This window comes from Pipra filicauda, unplaced genomic scaffold (assembly GCF_003945595.2).
Source record: "Pipra filicauda isolate LSUMZ 115617 unplaced genomic scaffold, ASM394559v2 scaffold48_size3843733_pilon, whole genome shotgun sequence".
In the NCBI taxonomy this organism is placed as follows: Eukaryota; Metazoa; Chordata; class Aves; order Passeriformes; family Pipridae; genus Pipra; species Pipra filicauda.
Genome location: NW_024104631.1, coordinates 3166010 through 3187838, shown reverse-complemented (window position 1 = coordinate 3187838; position 21829 = coordinate 3166010). Strand labels below are relative to the sequence as shown.

Here is a 21829-nt window from a genome sequence, read left to right as displayed (position 1 = left end):
GACCTCAGGCCAGACCACAAGGCTCATCTGCAATAGAAATAAGTAACTTTAAAACAACAGCAGCCACAGACACCAGCATGAAATGGAAGTGACTTTGTGAGGAGAGAACACAATTGACATGATGTGCTGCTTGCTTACTATGGCAGCAAAATGGAGGTTCCAGGAACCATCCTGCCACCAGAGACCGTCCATCTTAATCAACACCTCTGGGCACTCCACACTCCATCTGAACTATGGGTACCTCCCTTCTCTAAATAGCATTTCATTTCTGTACTTTTTCTTGGGAGTTGTCAGCCCACGGACACATCTATTTTTTGTAAGAATGCTGGCTCAGGATGAACCGGAAAGTGATTACATGGAACAATGCTCAGAGCCCTGACAAACACGGATGTAGCACAGTGTACTAGATTGGAGCCAAGCCATTTGTTTTATTACATAATGCCTTGCAGGTTCTTAGTCCTTCCTGCCCTGTCCATCCCAGCCTTTCATTTCACAGCCTGAGCAGAAGCCCTACACAAGTGATTGAAGGCAAGTTACCAGCCTCTGATCCCCCACACTGCTGTGACTTCTGTCAGATTACAGCTAGAGTAATTTGCTAATCCAAATCCATGCAATAATCTGATCTGTGGGGAGAAGCCCTCTAACACCGCTGCGCTGAGTGGCCACATTGGTACAAGCACTGTCAGCTTTTCCCAGCAGCTTTTTGACCTACTGAAGCCTGCATACATATACTGAGCAACTGATGACACAGGGAAAAGCCTGACACATTCAGGCTGTTAAAGGACACAAAATACGTCTTTTAAGTCCCAAGAAAATACTCCAATTAAATTCAGTTTTTGAGCGAGTATATTTAGCCCAGCTAAAGGTTACTGCTATGCAGTGTGGACTTCATGTATTTGAAGAATGTTTTAGTGAACAGAAAGAAAAGTATTTATGTTGGTGGATCATATTCATATTATAAGAAAGGGTGGAGACAGTACAAAAAGGTTGAGAGGTCTATCTTGGTTAAGCACACAAAGGAATGGACATTTATCCAGACCTTCTGAGGCTACAGGATTAAATTTGCGTCATGAAAGGCTCTCAAAGCACCTGGTCTGTCTTCGTTCAGCTTGTACTGAACTGAAAAGTACTGCATGGCTTTGCATGCAGAAAATCTGACACTTTTCAAATATCCATTGAGATTTCTTACAACATCAACGCTGGCAGACAGGCTAAAAGTTTTCTTTCAAATATGATATGAATAAACCATGTGATTAATTAATTATGACTCTTTAGAAAGTAGACAGGTGCAGAAGATCTGCTAACTTGGTTTTACAGCATATCTGAAAACTAACATAGAGGAGAAGAAAAAACTTGAGATCTTACGGTAGCACCACAGAGTATTTAATTGTATTTTCATTTGAAGGGTCATTAACCCTTTAAAAAACAGTGCCAGTATGTACCAGAAGTATGTACAGTATTGAGCTTGAAAAAGCTCAGAGTAAGATACCAGACGAAAGCCAGACACAGACTTCCTTTTAAACAAAAACCCAAGCTGGTCTCTAGTTTCTTATATTCAGATATAGCATTGAAAAATGTATGCTAAGAATTGCAGAGAATTACTCTACCAAAACCGAAAATGAAACATCTAAGTCAGGTGTGTGCATGTATGTATTAAAAGGGAAGGGGGGGGAAAAAGAATAAAAATAGAAGAAAAAATATTTTTTTTTAAATAAAAAGTCCATAAGAAGTTGTCGATACCAGAGCAAAAATCTGTTTCTAAAACAGTGGCCATATCCTTTTCTTTAGAAGAGAGAAGGAAAATATTGAAAATAATTCATTTTTCCACCTCTGCTGCCCCACTCACATACCCCTCATTCTCCCAGTCTGTATACTTTTCACTGTCCTATTTCTTGGGATACGACAGCTGCCAACACACTAATGTGATAAAGCAGTAGGTAATGGCCTGGCAATATTACTCTAGTCTTTCCCTTTGTTTCAAGTTAGAGCACACTGGCAGCTGACAATTTCTCTTCCTTGAAGTCCCCCACCTATTGCACCATATCTCCTGGTTCATGTTATTACTTCAAAATGTGTTTCAGCCAGCAAGCCTCAACTTCATGAGTCCCTACAACATCAGTTCTGGGTTGTGGAACTTTTCTCCTTTTTCCAAGGTGAGCCAATGGCAGCCGAAAACAACACCGTTCAGCAACAAGAAATGCTCAAAGACCCATGAAGACCTTCTCACCACTCTTCTATCAATGACACAGATACCCAGAAAAACTATACAAACCCACCTGCTCCTGGTGACTCCTGCTCAGCTAAGGCTACCAAACAGCATCAATTAAAAAAAAAAATATTTGCCTTTTAGCTTCCTAGAAAACGTCCTTTCCTCTGAGCCTATCCACAGTAAGCTGTGGCTCTGGCATCTTCAGATTGACTCACTACACCTGACTTATCTGAAGCTGAACATGAAGATTATATGCAACTTAGAGAAATCAGACAAGCAACCCCCTCTCAGAGATCAGACTGCAATCTATAAATCAAGCCACAACCTCAGGAGCAACGCCAGTGAGAAAGACAGGACCTGAAAAGGAGATTTGAACATTCCTTATCGAAAAGAACAAACATTCTGTAAGAGGTTAAGGAAACCTACAAGCAGATCTATGTTTAGGAACAGTGGCAAAAAACTGTCTTCTTTCTGTAAGTGATAATAAACTACAAGCTGAATACCCTAATGCCAGCTATCACCAAAGAAAATAATAAAAAAAAAAACAACCAAAACCAACCAATCAAAAAAAATTCCCAAACTCTTACCCAAACCAAAAAACTGCAACCAAAAAAACCGAAACCCACCCGCCAAACCTATCTCAAACGCTTTTGACTATACCAGAGAAGATGTGTGGGAATTGCCATGAATTAAAAAAAAAAGGATGCTGCTACTGATTCAATGTAGAGACTAGTCAAACATCACCTAAGTACTACACTGTTGATTTCCCCTTTTATATTTTCAGTTCTTAAAAGAACATAATCAAGCTGTTTACAAAGAAAGCAAGTAAAATGGTAAAAGGCAGCAGCAAAAAGTATTTTGCTGCTTTAGCACTTCAGACTTCACCAAGCATCTACAAAGCTACATCAGCTCAACTCTCCCAAAGACCAGCTGATGACACCTGACTTGAACCTTACCATGCTGATGCTGAAGAGTATTATGAAAGTAGCAATTCCACTCAATACAGTTATGCCTGATTGCTTTGTAAGTACAGAAAAGTAAGATGAAGTTGTTAACTACAAAATCACCTCAGTAGAGGAGTTACAAAACAAATACAAGCTCAGCCTGCACTCTCCCCACCAGTCACCTGGGGAAAAGAGCTGACATCTTGAAAATGGCAAGACATGTTCACAAAGCATTTTGCCAAAGTTTAACATTGCAAACTCACATTGACTTCAATGAATGTAGAGTGAAAACAATGGGAAAAAACTGGGAATGTGTTATGATCTTTGAATGCTCTTCATCAGACACATATTTATAATGAAACAGAATTCTTGAGACACAATTCAAGAACATAACCAAATCAGACATAGGTCTTAATCAATCCCTATTCTGGATATATTTAGAAGTTAAATATGTGTTTAAGCATTACTCATACCAGGGATGTTCACTGGGTATCAGCAGGAACTTACAATATTATCTGGTCGAAAAAAATGTTATCATCAAAAGCTGGATTTTATTGCAGTGTATCAGAGAATCGTGATAGCTGTAAAGCTGTTGTTTTAAAACCTAATCAGATAATGGCACAGAATTTCAATTATGTGATATTCTCTAGGGATACACATACTTCTAACTGACAGTAAATTATTATCATATATTTGTTATTTTACCTGGAACTTTATTTTTTGCCAAATGTGAGGCCCAATAAATTGTTTCAAGAAGCGTTCATCTTCACTCCAGAACAGTCGGATGTCAGGGATATCATACAGGATCATGGCCAGCCTCTCCAAACCCAAGCCAAATGCCCAGCCAATTTTATCCTGAGCACCAGCTGCAATACACAAACAAACAAGATAAAAATTCAAGAGCTTAAGTTCACAACATGGAAAATTACTGATAAAATGTTCGCCCAAGAGGAAAAAAAAAAGGGGAAGTGACAAGACAGAAAATCCTACAGCTGCCAAACGAAAGATCTAAAGGCTACAGGACAGATTCTACTTCCATCAAAAACTGCAGCAAGACTGAGCACATCACTATGTCCAGGAACCAAAAGTTGTAATAAAGCAAAGCCACAGCCATGGTGGTTTGTATCTAAAGTTTCAGCCAGGCTTGAGAAATGCTACGTAACGCTATACATCACTTCCGTTTACTATCATTAGAGCTGAGCATTTCCACACTTGACTGAGTTGTGTTTAAAAAGAGACACATGAATTCCCTGTTCAGAATATTTTCCTTGGTCTCACAGACCAAGTCAAGCCTATGTAGCACTAACATCATTACCAGCATTTCAAAGGATCATAACTGCCTCTTTTGAGGCTTCTGGAAGAAACAGAGCAATGGGATGTGAGGCACTGTCGCATTAGTATTACACCTCCAACCAGGGAACTTCTGAGCTGCTGCTCCTGGGAAAAGCCACTGCTCTCACATACACAATTCTCTTTTATGCAGCACCAAATATGAAAAGATGAGCATATTTAATAAAGAAGAACTGTACGGATATTAATGATGCAACATTTCTTTCAGGAAAGTAAATATTCATACCTTCGTTCATTTCCAGTGCAGGAGCACTGAGTCATTAAACAGGGATTTTTTTCAACACCAGGAACTAACTCTATGTTTAGCCATCATCCTACTGATTTTGAAATAAGCTGGGAGCCCAGAAGCCCTGGCAAAGGCTCAGAGCTTTTAAAAACTTAAACAAATGCCTAAATAAATACACTTATGCTGAAAGGATGTGTGCATGTGTGACAGAACTGACTCGTCACCATCAGCACTGGCAGTGTGCTCCCGAGTCATCTTGCAGCTGTGCATCTAGACCAGGGCTACACCAGTCCCTCCCTGGCCAGTATTAATTTAAGCTAATTTTTTTGAAACCTTGAGCTTGGCAGCTTCCCCACCATCATGGAGGATGCTGGAAGCAGAAGTCTCCTTTCTGACCCCTGTCTCTGCTATCAGAAAGGAGACAGCTCCTGTTATTTGGGCACGGCTGACATCCTTATGTATGCTGTCATGTTCAATGTTGAGACTAAAACAAGCCCAAGTCCCATTTAAACAGAGGCAGGCATAACAAGCTTGGGAAAAGAGACACACTCATCACTTCAATTCTATTAATTCACTTGAACCTGCCTATTTTTCTGGAAAAACAGGTCCTCAGCAGAACCTCTCTGAGTCTCACCTGCAGCCTCAGCAGTATTGCAATGCCACAGGAATTTAGTTAACTTTCTAAGAGTACTTCACAGAGGAGTCTAGGTATTTTGCCTTGTCCCTTCTTGTGTGCTCATAAAGCAAGATTTTGCACTTTCTGACCTTTGAAAGCAGACAGTTTGTCAACTGAATTGTGGAAGTCCTAAGAAACAGAGGACCAGGTGTGAACCGAAAAGGTACCTCGTGGCAGAGCTGCTCCAAACAATATGCTTATATCAAGCAATAGACTTTGAGCTATTACATGAAGAACTGCAAAGCTTGCTACTGTTGATTGAGTTATTTTTAGAGAAGAAATAGTGACGCCACAGAATGTATTGAAATTTGTGTTTGGGCAGGATTTTGAGTTTTGATTTTAAGCATAAACCATAAACTGTTTCTTTTCCAAGCTGAAAGTACTATTTCTCTCCATATACCCATATATTACAGTAATTACATTTTTATGGCTATGTAAAAAGGGAAGATAATTCATTGCAATCTTGTTGCGTCCCCAAATTTCCAGCTTGCCTTTCCTAGATCATCGGCTCCTGCCTCAGTGACAAAACTGTTCATTTCAGAAGTGCCAGACTTTCACATAATATGGGTATTTCTGTAGGCTGATTAATACAATCCATCCCCTTCTCCAGAGGTAAAGTAGAGCACCTGTAGCAATATCCATGAGGGTTCTGAATGGTCACTGTTTAATTTCAACAGAAGCATTAAACCTGAAACCTAAAGATGCCAGATTAAGCATCAGTGTTAATTAATTCACTGATGCTCATTTAAGTATACATGATGGGGGCGATGCTCCTCCTTCCCCACATTACTGGTAATTACTGGTAATCATACTGTATTATTACTGGTAGATCAGATAGGGAAAAAAAAGAATGTGACAGAATATAAGCAGAACAATATTCTGATTAGCAGAGCTTTACATTTAAGACTTGTGCTTTTTTAATACTTTGATATAAGAATAGTTTTCACTGTAATATTTTTTTCCCCTCACAATATATACCTAATTGATTTGTTATGTACTTTAATTCTGCAATGAATGTTTTGATTTTATATTGGCAATTTCTTTTCTTTTTTTTAAGAAGGACTGGCATACATCACAGGTCTTTGCACTTTGTACCAGACAAAAAAATTCTATCTGCTAGCAGCTCTGAGCATTGTCATCTGAGCTGTGAATAAACACCTAGTCACCAAACTTGTCTTTTGGATGATCCTTGCACAGTTATCAGCCCCCAGACCACAAACTTCTCAAGTGTCCACAGTGAAAGCTGTGTCAGTGAAGAATTCCCTCTACTCAGACAGAGGGAGGGAAAAAAAAAGAAAAGAAAAAGGAAAATTCAGATTATTAAAATTCCTCCTCAAATCAGCATTAGCACATCTCCACTGCACTATGAATCTTCAGTTATTTTGCCTCTGACCTCTTCTCCAACTTGCTATTCGTAATACTCCAAGTTAATGTAACATTGACTTAAAGCATCTGAAGAATGCTTAGGGGGCTCAATAAGACTAAAGCATGCTTGTAAACATATTCTTCACTGGAAATGACCAGGTGGCTTAGAAATTAAACATGTAGGTAATCATCCTGTTGAGTGAGAGAGCAACCCAAAGCTTTTCCCAGCACAAATACATGTTTAAATGCACTGAATTTTGGCAAGTATTATGCAAAGAAGTCAAGTGAATGTGAGTCAATATGATAGAAGGAATGAGCACAGAATAGCTTTAAATGTGGCAAAACCAGGCTGATGTTCTGATGAGACCTGGCCAAAGCAGCAGATTCCAGGAATTTGGTGGGGCAATCATAGAATGACTGCTTGAAATAACACAGTCGAACAGATAAAGCCCTCCTTACATAGGAGCTTTCCCCAACTGGCCCTCAAAGGTTTGTACACTTCCAGGCTCCTGCTGCCACACGTGAAAAATCTGACTACCCACCAGAAGAAAATGGCTGGAAGCTTTGCTTGTTAGGTAGCCAAAGATGGAACAAGAAAGAATGAATTGGTTTGAGAGGTTTCCCACAGTAGGGGCTGAGACAGACCAAATCTGACCTCAGAAGGGTTGCATCATCACAGCCATGTGTCACAGAGGAGCTCAAGAGTCCTCATCTTCCTTGGTAAGTCATATCTATTTGTCCTGGTCTTAAAGCTTCGAGCCTAGGTGAATCAGTTTACATGTAAATGTAGACCAATTCTCCAAAAAGAAATGTTAAATGCAAGTTAAATTTGATCAGTCAGGATGGGAATCTTCCTAATTATTCACTAAGGCATATATAATGATCTGCCAGAATCTATGGATTATATCACCCAGAATCCTCAGAAACACCCACAGACAGAAACACTTCTCAAGGAGTGTGAGGCAAGACATTCTGCCCTGTACGACAATTTTAAGACATATTTTGCAACGTAGTATTAGGAACAGGTTGACAAAGCCCTTTTGGTTTACATTCCAGTCACACTTATTTTAATATCTATACTGGCTTTTATTTAAGAGTCTTCGCTACTTCTGTAAAACTGCCAATAAAGAAATCTTTCTTTCAATAGAGCCTAAATTGGGTCTTCAAATTGTTATACTCAGCAGTTACTGCAAAGTGAAAGAAATTAAATTTTGATCTTGGATTGAGGCAAAGTCAGGAGCACACAACAGCCTGCATACAAGGTGTTCTTCATAAAATGCACAAAAATTATTATACCCAAAGTGTGAGTAGCTGAAATCTGGGATGAGTTCCAGAAGCAAAGACCTGAATTTGATCTCCTTCTTTCCGTCCAAACTATGACTATTAATGGAGAAAATCCTGGAACTAAAATGGTGGGAAGAGGGGTGAACAGATTCTCAAGGACACATAGACTACACATCGTGTTTTACAAAACAAATCAGAGCTTTAAACTGCATAGAAAGTAAATTATAGATATAAGGAACATGTGACTTGACACAAAACATCAGAAATTCTGGTAACAAATACCTATGCCCACATTCGAGCTCTATGTGATTAATGGACAGCTTATGAACAAGGCTTTGAAAAACAGCTTCTGCAAAATAAATATTTACTTATTGCTAGAGACTAGGAATGTGCATTCTACATGAGTGCCACAGCAATGAGGCAAACCATGTTTACTCATTCTAAAAATAAGCCATTTTAAATTATTTTCTACTTCATAACTCCTGTATTGTTGGGAGTCAAAGGTTTTACATAAAAAAAAAGTAATACTAAGGTATCAGTCTAATAGAGAGGAGCTTCTGAAAGTGCAAAGTCAGATGGCTGGGGTGTTAAGCAACTGAGGCCAAAAAGCTTATCAGAGTTTCCTCTGATCTCCTCTCCTCATTGAAAGCAAAATTCAAAACTGTCGTATTGTTCTCTTGTAACTCTGTTAAACTGATGAATTCAGGCTCCTGTGCGCAATTCAGCTTAAATTACATCCTAAAATGAGGATTTGGCTTTCAGACTATGCATACTAAGAAAGCCACTCCTCAAGAACTCAAGTAAGGAAGTAAACATTCAATTATGCCTATTCTGTGGAAAGAGAACTTATCTTTCTAAATCTCCTATGTGGAATAATTTTCTAACAATAATTGTCACTTTGAGACCACAGCTATGTCTCCTGGGTCAGACTGATCTGTTCTGTTCTCTCCATTTGAAAACTAAGCAAAAGAATTTTAAAGGCTTTGAATAAGTTTTTAATAACTATGTTTATTTTTGTTCTATAACCAAAAGAGCTGCCTACATACTAAAGGAATAGCCTGTTTAAAAAATTTCTACCCAGGGAAGCCAACCACTGGATTCTACCTTCTTCCACTATATAATTAACATTCATTCTACCATTTTATCTGTATTTCACCAGGCCAAACAGCTGGGAGGAAAACATTTCTGACAGGGGAAATGGATGACCAGAGCAGAAGAGGACAGGAAAACTAGATCAGCAAGAAGAGGAAAGAGTGAACCAAAACAATAGCAAGGAAGAACTTCCCCTATTTTTTCCCACCTCAAAGCGATACTTTCAGTTTCCAACTCTTTTTATCTTTCTGCTTCTGAAGCTATGAATTTCTCAGTCCTCCTCCTTCGCTCGTTTCCATCTTTCTACCTTTGCCTGAGGCCATCTTGCCCATTCCCACAAGCCCTCCTAAATATTCAAACACAACAAAATCAGTGACAAAACCACCATTAAACAGAATCTTACTTAAACCCTTGGATATTTTTTAAGAGTTCATAACCGTACACAGCAATACCATTTACCATTCAACCTTTCAAATTATGTAAGATAAAGTATCCACTTAACTCCCAAGAGCAATACAAGACATCAGTCATTAACTGTAAACACTTCTATGGTATATGGTCTTCCTTTTCTCTGTACTTCAGTCTACATAGCTGTTACAATGGCTTGTTTAGTTTTCAAGGTCTTTTCCTTTATCCCTGTCTCAAGACTGGACAATCTCCACAGATGACAGTGCAATTTGCTGTCCTAATTTATGTCAGAGCAAAAAATTAATTGACTCCTTGGGTCTATTAACCCTGGCTCTGCCTGCAGGCTCCAGTATTGCTCTTTTTGTTCTGTGTATGTAAAAGCAAACTCCAATTCCTCTCTTAATGTTTTGTTCATTCAGGCAAAGTTGGATTTTGAGGTTTTGAGTCTTTTAAAATCTTTTAATACTGTTAAATCTCCCTAGAAGCTGGAACCATGTAGATTTGAAAAAAATAACAGCTATAAAGAAATACATGAGGGGCTGCTACTTGGCAGAAAGACCACATCCACAGTATAATTCGGGAATTCAATTATGAATCTCATTTTTTCAGAGGTATAAGTACAGTTGGACAAATTCACTTCATATATATTTATTGCCCCCAGATGCAACTTTGCTGGCAAAATTTCACCAAAGTTGACTGTTTAGTGTCTTACAAAACTATCTTTCCCTCCAGAACAACTGACAGAGCAAGGCTCAAGAATGCAAAGATCATCACAACGTGTTACAGTCTTCAAGAGATTAAGACATCCTCGAAAGATACAGAGGCAGCAGTTTATCTATCGTAGCACAGGATGCTCTTAGCATCTGTTTGATATTCCTCTTCAAGAATCAGAACGGCCAGAACACCTGTAAATATATCAAAAGGTTAAAAAACACGTTCAGTTGATAGCAGCATGCTCTCACAGTTAATCTGAAAGCCTGACACTGCACAATAAATTCAACTTCTACAGGCAGGGACTGACATTTTGTGTTTCTACAGCACCTACCATAAAGAAGCCTTGGGCTTATGACTGGAGTTCCTTGGCTCTACAATATATAAAAATAATAGGCAGATAAAATTTATTATTTAACTCTTCTGCCACAAGCTCATTCTAGAGAAGAAAGTCATGAAAAGCCTTATGATCATGTAGGCATCACTTGCCTTATAATTGGGGTTGGGACAATAGTCCTTCCTTTCCTAGTATGGTTTAGGTAAGACACATAATAAATGTAAAGCATTGAATTTCAAAATCTCTCTGTCAATAGCTCTTCAGCATTCTGATGGTAAAGCTATAAGAAGATTTCAAAGTGAAGTGCAGCGTATATACGCTATGAACTCCAACAGAATCCCACTACAGTGTTTTGTAAGAGTTCTGACAAGATCCCAGGTACATACAATTTATTTATTTTTAAAAAATCACAACCTAAATGTATTCTCATATAGCATGGGCTGGAAAAATTTTTTCATAAGCATTACCCTCAATTTTCCTTTCTTCTTACTAGAGGAACTACTCCATCAGCCCTGTGCTACAATAACTCAAAGGACATTTCTTACTTTTGTTCAGGAAGGGCTCTTCAAAGCATGACTGTCTTCACAACCCATGCCTACGTATTGATCTCCCATCTGAAAAAATTAAACCATTGCACATTCCTGGACAAAATCTTTTCCACCAATAGGTCTTATGCTATTAAAGACATGGATAAGATTTAAATATATATTTATAGACACTACCAAACAGGATCTGCAGATAATGTCACAAAGCGACCCTCTCACATTTCTCTTATTGCTCCTAAATATAGTGTTTCCAGTTGGCATTTGTCTACCTGGACACCAGCAAATACCTTTATCTGCATCTATAACACAGCTACAGATGCTCAACTACAAAAATGTAGTCTGCTGGTACATTTTGTACACAAGGCATGCATAAAACGGGAATTATATAGCTGTAGCACTAACAGACACCTCAAGAGACTCAGTTCTGTGCCTCAGGAAAAGACATAGTGAGCCATGACCTGCTCTTCTGTCTGGGCCTAAAATCTCCTCCATTTCCACTCTCACGCTCATGTTCTGAGGAACACTAAGATGAGAAAAACCTGAACTTACAAATCAGTTTCTTTAGCTTGTAGAGCACTGCTTGACTTCTGTGTGACCACAACCCTTTGAACTGCATCACCAAGGAAAGAACTTGAGTTGTGCCTAATCCTACACCTGCTCAGTGGCACTGCTATGTCTAGAGCTCTTCTGGGACAGGAACTGAAGGGTTTTACTCTAGGCAAAAGAGTTCTCACTCCTACTCCATTCATGTTTTGAAGTCAAACCTGCTCTTTTACAACTTGATGGCTATTAATGTATTCTTGAATTTGGGGAGGCTTCTGCAAGAAAATACTGAGAAGCATAATTCTGGGGGATACTGTTGGCTACTTCACTGCTACACATTGTTAAGAATCTGGTCTAAAACAGATCCTTCAGTTCTACTGTAAATGTGGAGAAAATATCACAAATAATTATTCACTCTATAATAAGAAATGTATAGATAAACACTTACTTTTAGACATGTAAATCAGATTAGATGAATTTGACTCTATGCATCCATTTCAACTTCAAGTTTTATCATGAAACAAACATCGCTGTATAATTACAAGGAAGATAACAAAAATCTTTCATCTCAGAGCAATCACCTCGTGCTAATCTCTTTAGAATTTCTTTCTCTGATTTCTTTTAATTAGTTTCCTCATTTCTAGCGATTTCTTTCATGATTTTGGAATTCAGATGACACAAATACAATGGAAATTATGTTTCGAGTACTCTCGTCCTTATTTCCCTCCTGCTGCCTATAGCCACTTCTTAAAAAAATCTATATGTAATTTATTTCAAGTCATTCATCTGTAACACTACAGGACCATCATACCTAATACAGACAGGCCTCCATGCTCTTTTTACTTATGAGTAGAACATTTAAGTTAATAATTATTTTTCTGAAATACAACCATTCCTTAAGAAGTGACATAAATTGTATTACAATTTGGCATGAAGTGCTTGATTGAGTTTCACACAATGCAGTACTACCAGCTTCTACACTGTTGAGTTGGAAGAAATGTAATATTGTGAAGTCCCATCTAAACTACATAAGAAAAGCTGAGGAAAACACAGAGGAAAGATTTTGCTTGAAATCCTTGAAATAATTTGCTGAAGCACCTTAGCTGTACATTTTGCAGAAGCTTCTTGCTCACTCTTGCCATGCAGCTGACAAGGCATGTAAAAGATGATGGAAATAGATATACAAGCAATAAAATACACAAATGAAGTAGATTATGCTCTGCAGTTCTTTCTAGCAAAACGGCATGACTACAACAACCCTACAGCACAAGTCTTGCAGCAAGAAGTTGGTTCTGCCGGTATGAAGAACATCTACAGCACACCTACAGCAGCCGACCTCTCCCCTACACAGATTGTGTGTTCTATTACACTAGGTGTTACATTCAGTTACTGATACACTGAGGATGTCCAGCTGGTGATCTACACATATATACACATTAGTATCCCACAGACAACCTCTCCATGTATTGCTGGAGCTACAGCCTTAGAGTAGAAATAGACCACTAACAGCCAGAAATGAAGAGAACGTTCACTGCAAAAGGATGGGCTGCAGGATAGCCCTGTAACTACTCTCTACCTAGGTATATATACTGTATATAGCAGTTCACACCACTACACAGAGACCAACAGCTTTATTTACCTTTGAAGGAGGACAGATTTTCCTTAGAAAAGATTCCAAGAAGGCAAAGACTGCCACATAAAGCACACAATCATCCACAGCTGCTTGAAAAAATCCCCATATTTCTCCCACTATGTTCATATAAATTCTCAATTATATCTAATATTTTGTATATGTAATAGAGGTATATACAGACAGAATTACTCTAAAAAACTTGTAATTGTATTACACAGATGACTCATAAGAATGTGATGATATACAACAGAATACTTCCATTTTTCAGTTTTCAATTTAAAACAACCAGAAAATGGGCCACAAAAGTGAGCCTTAACACACAAGTTGGCGTTTCAATGACACATTCAGACATTCTGAAATGCTAGAATTAAGATTGCCTGAGGAACACTAAGATGTTTTCATCTTAGCAATACATTATGATGCTGTCTTCAATGAGACAAACAAGTATTAATCTTTCCACGAAACTTTGCTCTGTTCGGCACACAGAAGAGACAATGGTTAATGATCCCTGCTTGCATTCGTTGCATTGCTGAACATGTACCCCAAGTGCCTTTTGCACTGAGCAATATTCAAGCACAGCTCTGAAGACACATTCTTTCTTTTATGAGCTTCCCAGTGAAGTATTCAGTTCCATAATATTTTAATGCTTGCAAAATATTAAAGATTTTTTTCTTCTTCTTCTTCTGCATGCCTTTGTGATTTGGGGAAGTATTACTGCCTCCTGTATTGCAGCTGGAACTTGGGCACAGAGACTTAAGATCAAAAGCATCTATTAATTTTGCTCCAAATCTGAAATACTTGGGGCCTGTTGTTGCTGAGCACCAAGCATGACATGGGGTTTAGTATGTTCAAAGAACAACTCCCTACTACTACAGCTACAGCTGTGAGCACTCAACGTTTCTGCAAATCAGATCCCATGGTCTGAAGTCAGGCACTGGGACAATAAAGAGCTCACAGTGAGCAGCCACATGCAAAAAGTTTGAGTTCAGAGATGCTGCTACACTCAACTTTTTTGGTCAGGAAGGAAGAGAAGGCAGAGCAGTATTCAAGTGCACAGACTGTTCTTGCCTGCTGTCATTAAAGGCAGCCATTTCCTGCTTTCCAGCTACTGCCTTAGTGAGGCAGACACTTGTATGAGTGGAACCCTACACCTCACAGTTCAAATTCATCCACAGACAAATGATCATCCTGGAAACTGAATCGCATAGTGGTCCTTCACAGGAGAAGAAGTAAACTTAGCTACGTCCTTTGCTTCCTAAACCTTCCTAGTGCTCCTCCATCCAACAGGGGTTCCTCCCAGGATGAAGGTTTCTCTTTCTGTCTTGCTAGGACACAGCACAAAGGTTTAAAGAGAGCGAGCCTCCTGTGTCCTGGGAAGGTGCTGAGGGATGCCTAGAGCCCTGGACTGAACTGCAGAGAGCCTGACTCAGCCATGCCCACCTCATGGTGAGCACTGGACGAGTTCAGCTGACAGCAAACTCATGGTACCAGAGAGCCTGCACTAACTGCAAGTTTTTGGAGGAAGCCACAGCTAAACAAACTCCTTTGGATGAAGGTGTCTGACCCTCTTCACTCAAGTAGTGCTCTATCACAGGCCCAACCTCTGAGAAAGGGAGTACTATTTACTGAACATAGACACATCTTGTATGCCTTTTTCTTCCCCTCCCAAAACAACAGTCTCCTTCAATGAGCAGTCAAACCTGCAAATAAGGTGGGCTAAAGATGTAATTAGACTTGACTAGAGGTTGACTCAAAACTAGAGCACTATATAATCTGATGCCCACTGAAGACAACAGGAAAAAAACCAAAATACACAGACCTCCGTAAAACATGGAAAAGTTCCTTCCTCACCAAAAATCACCTCATTCCACGCACAGGGCAGAGGCACAGAAGACAGACCACTGCCTTTTTGGGGAAAGAGATATGTACTCAAGTGTGTCTGTGTTTCCTCAACGGGAAAGATCCGACCCTCACTCAGTGAGTTTTGTATCTTCCTCATGGACTATATGAATAGAAATATTCTGATAAACATACAACCTAAATAAAGGATACTGCTTTGATTATATTGCATTTTAATTTAATGCTAAAATATTTAAATGAATTATCAGAGACTATTCATTTGCTTTTCTTTCTGGGGCAGTGAATATATTCAGAAAAATAATTTCTCTTGCTCAGTTGAAGAACTGCAATTTAAACACCCTATTAAAGAGATTCTCTTCTCAAAAAAAGTTTTTATTTGTCTAACTAATATTCCTTTTTCATAGTTACTAATGAATCTGTTGCTATGCACTAAACTTAATTTTGGAAAGGTAGAGCTGCTGACATCTAAAGAAATGAATGATAAAAGAAATGTTAGACCCCCTAATTCTATAATTCCTATGTAATGACAATTAATGAAATACTACTTTCCACTGGGAATTTTTTAAAGTGCTAGATAATGGGGCTGCTGTGCTTTTAAGATTTATTCTCATTATGAAATTGTGTCTTTTATAGCTATCAGAAATATAATTTAAAAAGAATCTTCCTACAAAATAAACCTACAGATAGCTTTTAAAAATATCTTGTTTCTTTACAGTTTGAAAATTGACAGCAATTGCTATAGAAACTCATAACTGGTCTGGTAATTTTTGCCCTGCACTCATGTAGAGAAGTCCATCTTGAATATCAATCCCACTTGTCAATAGAGGAGAATCTGAAATAAATTAACATTTAGTTTTACAGGACAGATACTAATTGGGTTGTTATTTTGTCACTGTGTAAATTTTCAGTGACCTTTCCAAAAAAGAAATAACAAGTCAATAGAAACTGTTTCTTCTTGACTTTCTCCACCCCCATTTTAATTTATTTTTTTTTAACAGCCATCTGGAGTTTCTTAATCCCTTTCCAGATACACACAGTCTCATTTTTTATAATTTTTTCTTTTTTAATGTAGAAACAATATGCAAGGTGGTTTTGTTCTTTTTTTACTTTGCATTTTACTTTAATGCAGGTTTCCTAAGTTTTTATCTCAACTACCATATCCCACCACGGAAACGTGGTGGGATGACTCGCATGACTGGAGTGCTACCATGGGTGGCTACAGGCTCTTCAGTAGGGACAGGCAGGGTAGGAGAGGTGGAGGGGTAGCTCTCTATATGTTAGAGAGTCTCTTGACTCTGTAGAAGTTGAAGTCAGCAACAATAAGGTTGAGTGCCTGTGGATCAGAATCAGGGGGAAGGCCAACAAGGCTGATATCCTGGTGGGAGTCTGTTACAGACCACCCAATCAGGATGATGAGGGTGATGAATTATTCTACAAGCAGCTGGCAGATGTCTCAAAATCACCAGCCCTTGTTCTCGTGGGTGACTTTAACCTGCCGGATGTCTGTTGGGAACTCCACACAGTGGAAAAGAGGCAGTCTAGGAGATTCCTAGAGCGTATAGAGGATAATTTCATGCTCCAGCTGGTAAATGAGCCTACCAGGGATGGAGCCCTGCTAGACCTGCTGTTCACAGAGAGGGGTTGGCGGGAGATGTGGTGGTCAGTGGACGTCTGGGACACAGTGATCATGAAATAATAGAGTTTTCAATACTCAGGGATGCAAGGAGGGCTGTCAATAAAACCTCTACGCTGGACTTCCGGAGGGTAGATTTTGGCCTATTCAGAAGATTGGTTCAGAGTGTACCCTGGGAAACAGCCCTTGGAAACAAAGGGGTCCAGGAGGGATGGACGTACTTCAAGAAGCAAGTTTTGAAAGCACAGGAGCAGGCTGTCCCAGTGTGCCAAAAGGCGAGCAGGTGGGAAGATGACCGGTCTGGCTGAGCAGGGAGATTTTGAAAGAAATTAGGGTAAAGAAGAGAGCCTACCGATTATGGAAAAAAGGGCTGGCTACTCAGGAAGAGTGCAGGAATATAGTCAGGTCATGTAGAAAGAAAATTAGAGGGACGAAGGCACAACTTGAACTGAATCTCTCCACCTCTGTGAAGGATAACAAAAAGTCCTTCTACAGATACATCAATAGCAAAAGGAGGGGCAAGGAAAACCTCCATTCTTTACTGGATATGGGCGGGAATATAGTTATCAAAGATGAGGAAAAGGCTGAGGTATTTAACACCTTCTTTGTCTCAGTTTTCAACAGTAAGACAGGTTGTCCTGAGGACAGCTGGTTTCTGGAGCTTGTGGAAAGAGACAATAATCTGAACAGCTCCCCTGCAATCCAGGAAGAAACAGTTAGTGACCTACTGAGCTGCTTGGATCCCTGCAAGTCTATGGGACCAGATGGGATCCATCCTAGGGTGATGAGGGAGCTGGCGGAAGAGCTTGCCAAGCCTCTCTCCATCATCTATCAACAGTCCTGGCTCACTGGGGAGGTCTCAGATGATTGGAAGTTGGCGAATGTCACGTCAATCCACAAAAAGGGCTGGAAGGAGGACCCAGGAAACTACAGGCCCGTCAGTCTGACCTCAGTGCCTGGCAAGGTTATGGAGCAGATCATCCTCAGTGTAATCACACAGCACCTACAGGATGGACAAGAGATCAGACCCAGCCAGCACAGGTTTAGGAAGGGCAGGTCCTGTCTGACCAACCTGGTCTCCTTTTATGATCAGGTGACCCGCCTGGTGGATGAGGGGAAGGCTGTGGATGTGTCTACCTGGACTTCAACAAGGCCTTTGACACCATCTCCCATAGCATACTCCTTGAAAAGCTGGCAGCCCACAGCTTGGACAGGGGCACTCTCTCTGCTGGGTTAGGAACTGGCTGGAGGGCCGGGCCCAGAGAGTGGTGGTGAACGGTGCTGCATCCAGTTGGCATCTGGCCTGCATCAGGAACAGCGTGGCCAGCAGGTCCAAGGAAGTGATTCTTCCCCTGTATTCAGTGCTGGTGAGGCCAGACCTGGAGTACTGGGTCCAGTTCTGGCCCCCTCAGTTCAGGAAGAATATTGAGGTGCTGGAGCAGGTCCAGAAGAGGACAACTAGGCTGGTGAAGGAACTCAAGCACAAGTCCTATGAGGAGAGGCTGAGGGAGTTGGGGCTGTTCAGCCTGGAGAAGAGGAGGCTCAGGGGAGACCTCATCACTCTCTACAACTACCTGAAAGGAGGTTGTAGCCAGGTGAGGGTTGGTCTCTTTTCCCAGGCAACCATCAGCAAGACAAGAGGGCATGGTCAAGTTGTGCCAGGGGAGGTTTAGGTTAGATATTAGAAAGAATTTCTTTTCAGAGAGGGTGATCAGACATTAGAATGGGTTGCCCAGGGAAGTGGTGGATTCTCCATCCCTGGAGATTTTTAAAACGAGACTGGATGCAGCACTTAGTGCCATGGTCTAGTAACCGCAGCGGCAGTGGATCAAGGGTTGGACTTGATGATCTTGGAGGTCCCTTCCAACCCAGCTGATTCTATGATTCTATATTTACATCAAATAACATCAGGTTTTCCAGCACAAAGTCACCTTAATTTGACTCCTTTCCTCACTCTCTCTCTCTCTCTCTCAGGAAATGGAAAAAGGAAAAACAACAAAATGAAAACACAGAGGGGCCACTTTTCAACAACTGGTTCACATTTGTGCATCTTGTAAAGAAGTATCCGAACACATAATCAGTTTGTCTATATATACCCACTGAACTTACTGAATAACAGCATTTGTAAATATGAGTTATATCAGCATAGCTGTGGACAAAGATTAAATCAGCCCAAATCCTATTACTTGCTCTGTACTCTACCACCATATGCTTGGAACCCTTCCCTCTGGTGGGCAAGGGATCTTGCTAATATTAAAAGCAATGGAAACCTACAGCTATTTTAAAAGGTGGCATGACCAGCTCTAGGAATACTTTGCTTCTCTCCTGAAAGCAAGATTGAACATAATGCACAGAGTATGGGAAGCAAACAGGAGAAATTAAAAATGTCTAAATAAAATAAAAGTCTAAGAGTAGTGCAGAGCCACGACCTCACCAGAATTACAGACATGATGGGACAGCTCACTTTACTGGAGTCATCGATAGGTACAGGCTCTTTTGGGTGGGATTTAAAACATGACTGAACAGGGCTCAGGAGGTCCCCTCAGACCTGCAGGATTCTGTGATCATGGTTTTGTCTGTGTGTGTGCTTGTAATTCTTATACGAAAATCACTCTTGATCTTTCCTAAGGAGGAATTTTCAGCTAGGAGAAAGCCCAAAACACTAATCTCAACAGAAAACTTCATATATATCTATTACATAGGATTTCAGAGGGCTTAAAAAATAAATGGAGTCTGGAAAGCTGTATAACATTGACAAAAAATGGAGGTAAAACATGGCAGTGTGGTATTCTTTCTCAATAGATTAGATTTTAAACTAACATGTTAGTAGCTGAGGTCATTTACATGCAAACTCTCTGTCAATTCTTTCTGTAGTGAATGGTTAAGCATGCAATTTTAGTTTTTATATGGTAACATTTTAAGTAGCATCTTTGGTTTATCTTCTTCATGAAACCACAATCAGAAGTGTCACTTGTCATTTAAGGAGCACTTCATCATTTGTTGATTCTATGATTCTATGATTCAAAGCAAAGTGGACAAACCAGTTAGTATTTAACACAGCTACTGGGATTATGACACCATTTCACAGATGAGAAAGAGAAGGGCTGCAAAATCTCCTTTAAGAAAAACTGTCTGATTTTGGGTGCCCATTTCTGGGCTTCTGGGGATTGTGAGATCTAACGAATTCCTGCCATACAGTTTATGCAAACTGTCTATTAATCTACAATACACTCAAAGAACTCTTAGTCTTGTAACCTATTACCCAATATGGTCTTTTTTTTTTAATGAAAACAAAACTCTACACATGTACTCAGTCAGCCCTTTAAGAATATTGCAGTGCAATCCTTACAGTCAAGGAAATAAAAACGTGAGGGGTTCCCACAAGTTACTAAAAACACCAGATGTCCAATTACACATGACACTAAATTTTGCATAGGATTAGCTAACATGGTGAACTGCTGAGCTTCATATCCTATAAAATCTATGCAGTCCCTACAAATAATGTTAAACAGTATTTTTTGCCTTCTTTCTTTAGTTCTTCAGAAATAATCATTTAGATTTTACTTTAACATTTTGGAAAGCAGAAAACTTTGCCAAGAATACAATACTTCCTATCATAATCCTGACATAAATCACTCAAATAAAATAGATCCTGATGAAAACAAACAAAAACTCCAGATCCTCTCAGTTGTTCAGCAACCACTGTCTTGACTTTGACGCTACAATTTCATTAGTGTTTTAGTTCTGAAATTCTCACATCACTGACATGAGCTAGATTTCTGCTACCAAAATATAAGTATAAAGGATATGTCCTAACATAAACTAAAAAAGCAAAATAGAGATCTTGGGAAGACAGCTTACAAAAAAAAAAAAAAAAGACTAAGCAATGCATGCTTTTTGTGGTTAAATTTCCTTGACATTTCTATTGTTATTACAGTCTGTGAGAAGAAAGAAAAAAATCCTGCAAAGGTACCCAGACACTAATTAGCAATACCATGTTTAACTCTGTATTTATTACTTGGAAGCTAGTCACTTCTGTACCATGCAGAGAGTTTGGATTAAAGTTAATATAAGAAATAGCAGGAATTATCAAATCAACACACAGGTACATAAAACCCCCTAGACCAAAGGGGATTACATGCTGCACTCCTCCATTACTAGTAAGGGATTGGAAAATTGATAATGCAAAACAGAAAACTCCCTAGAAGGCAACCTCACCATCTGGCTCATCTCAAACCCAAAGGGAATTAAACAATAAAAGATAATAATTTTTCAGCAGTGATGCAGCAGTGCAGAGTGGAGGACAGGAACCAGGCACAGATGAGAGACTAATGTTTATGAAGCACTTTTATAGCACGGTTCTTCATGTCTTCTTGCAAACATCAAGCCCTAGGGAAGTGCTACAATTAACCTTGTCTTAGAAATCATGAAATTTGAAGCATACTAGTCACTTCTTCAGAGAAACCAAATCATTAACTAAGTAAACAACACAGTTAAGAATTATTCATTTCTAGAATTGATGTCTGAATCATGAAAATACACTTCAACAGAAGTTTCTGTACTGCGCTCCAACTTTGCGAAGCTTTTGAACTTCCAAACGTATAAAATTCTACACAGCGATGTGGTGTTAGCAGAATCTTCACTATACAGTTTTTACTCATACTGTGTGTGAGGAATTTGTTATGACAAACTGAAAACGAGTAAGAATCCAGGATATGCATTTCAAATTCTTAAATAGTCCATTTTATCAGGAGACACCGAGACTATAAACTTCCTTACTGTATACCTCAAGATCAGACATATATGAAAAAGCTTCTTGTCTAATAAGGGACAATAAGCATCATCAAGCTTTACCTTATCAGTGAATTACTAAGCATTCCTGGCTAGAAAGAAAGATACACAATATTTGGTTATCACATTTGTCTACTCTAGGGTTTTCCCAGGTGTTTCTCTGATACAAATACTACTGACTGTGAGACAGAACAGTGAGATGGAGCACTCCTCATCTGAAGC

General features: G+C 39.4%; 1 protein-coding gene across 9 annotated transcripts in view; it reads right to left on the bottom strand.

Moving 5' to 3' along the window:
• FARS2 (phenylalanyl-tRNA synthetase 2, mitochondrial) overlaps positions 1 to 21829 on the bottom strand; it is a 241277-nt gene that overhangs the window by 95180 nt on the left and 124268 nt on the right. For all 9 annotated transcript variants that reach the window (XM_039386529.1, XM_039386527.1, XM_039386526.1 and 6 more), the window contains one exon: positions 3859 to 4019. In XM_039386529.1, coding sequence (XP_039242463.1) covers positions 3859 to 4019 — 161 coding nt within the window. The remainder of the gene's footprint in view (positions 1 to 3858; positions 4020 to 21829) is intronic.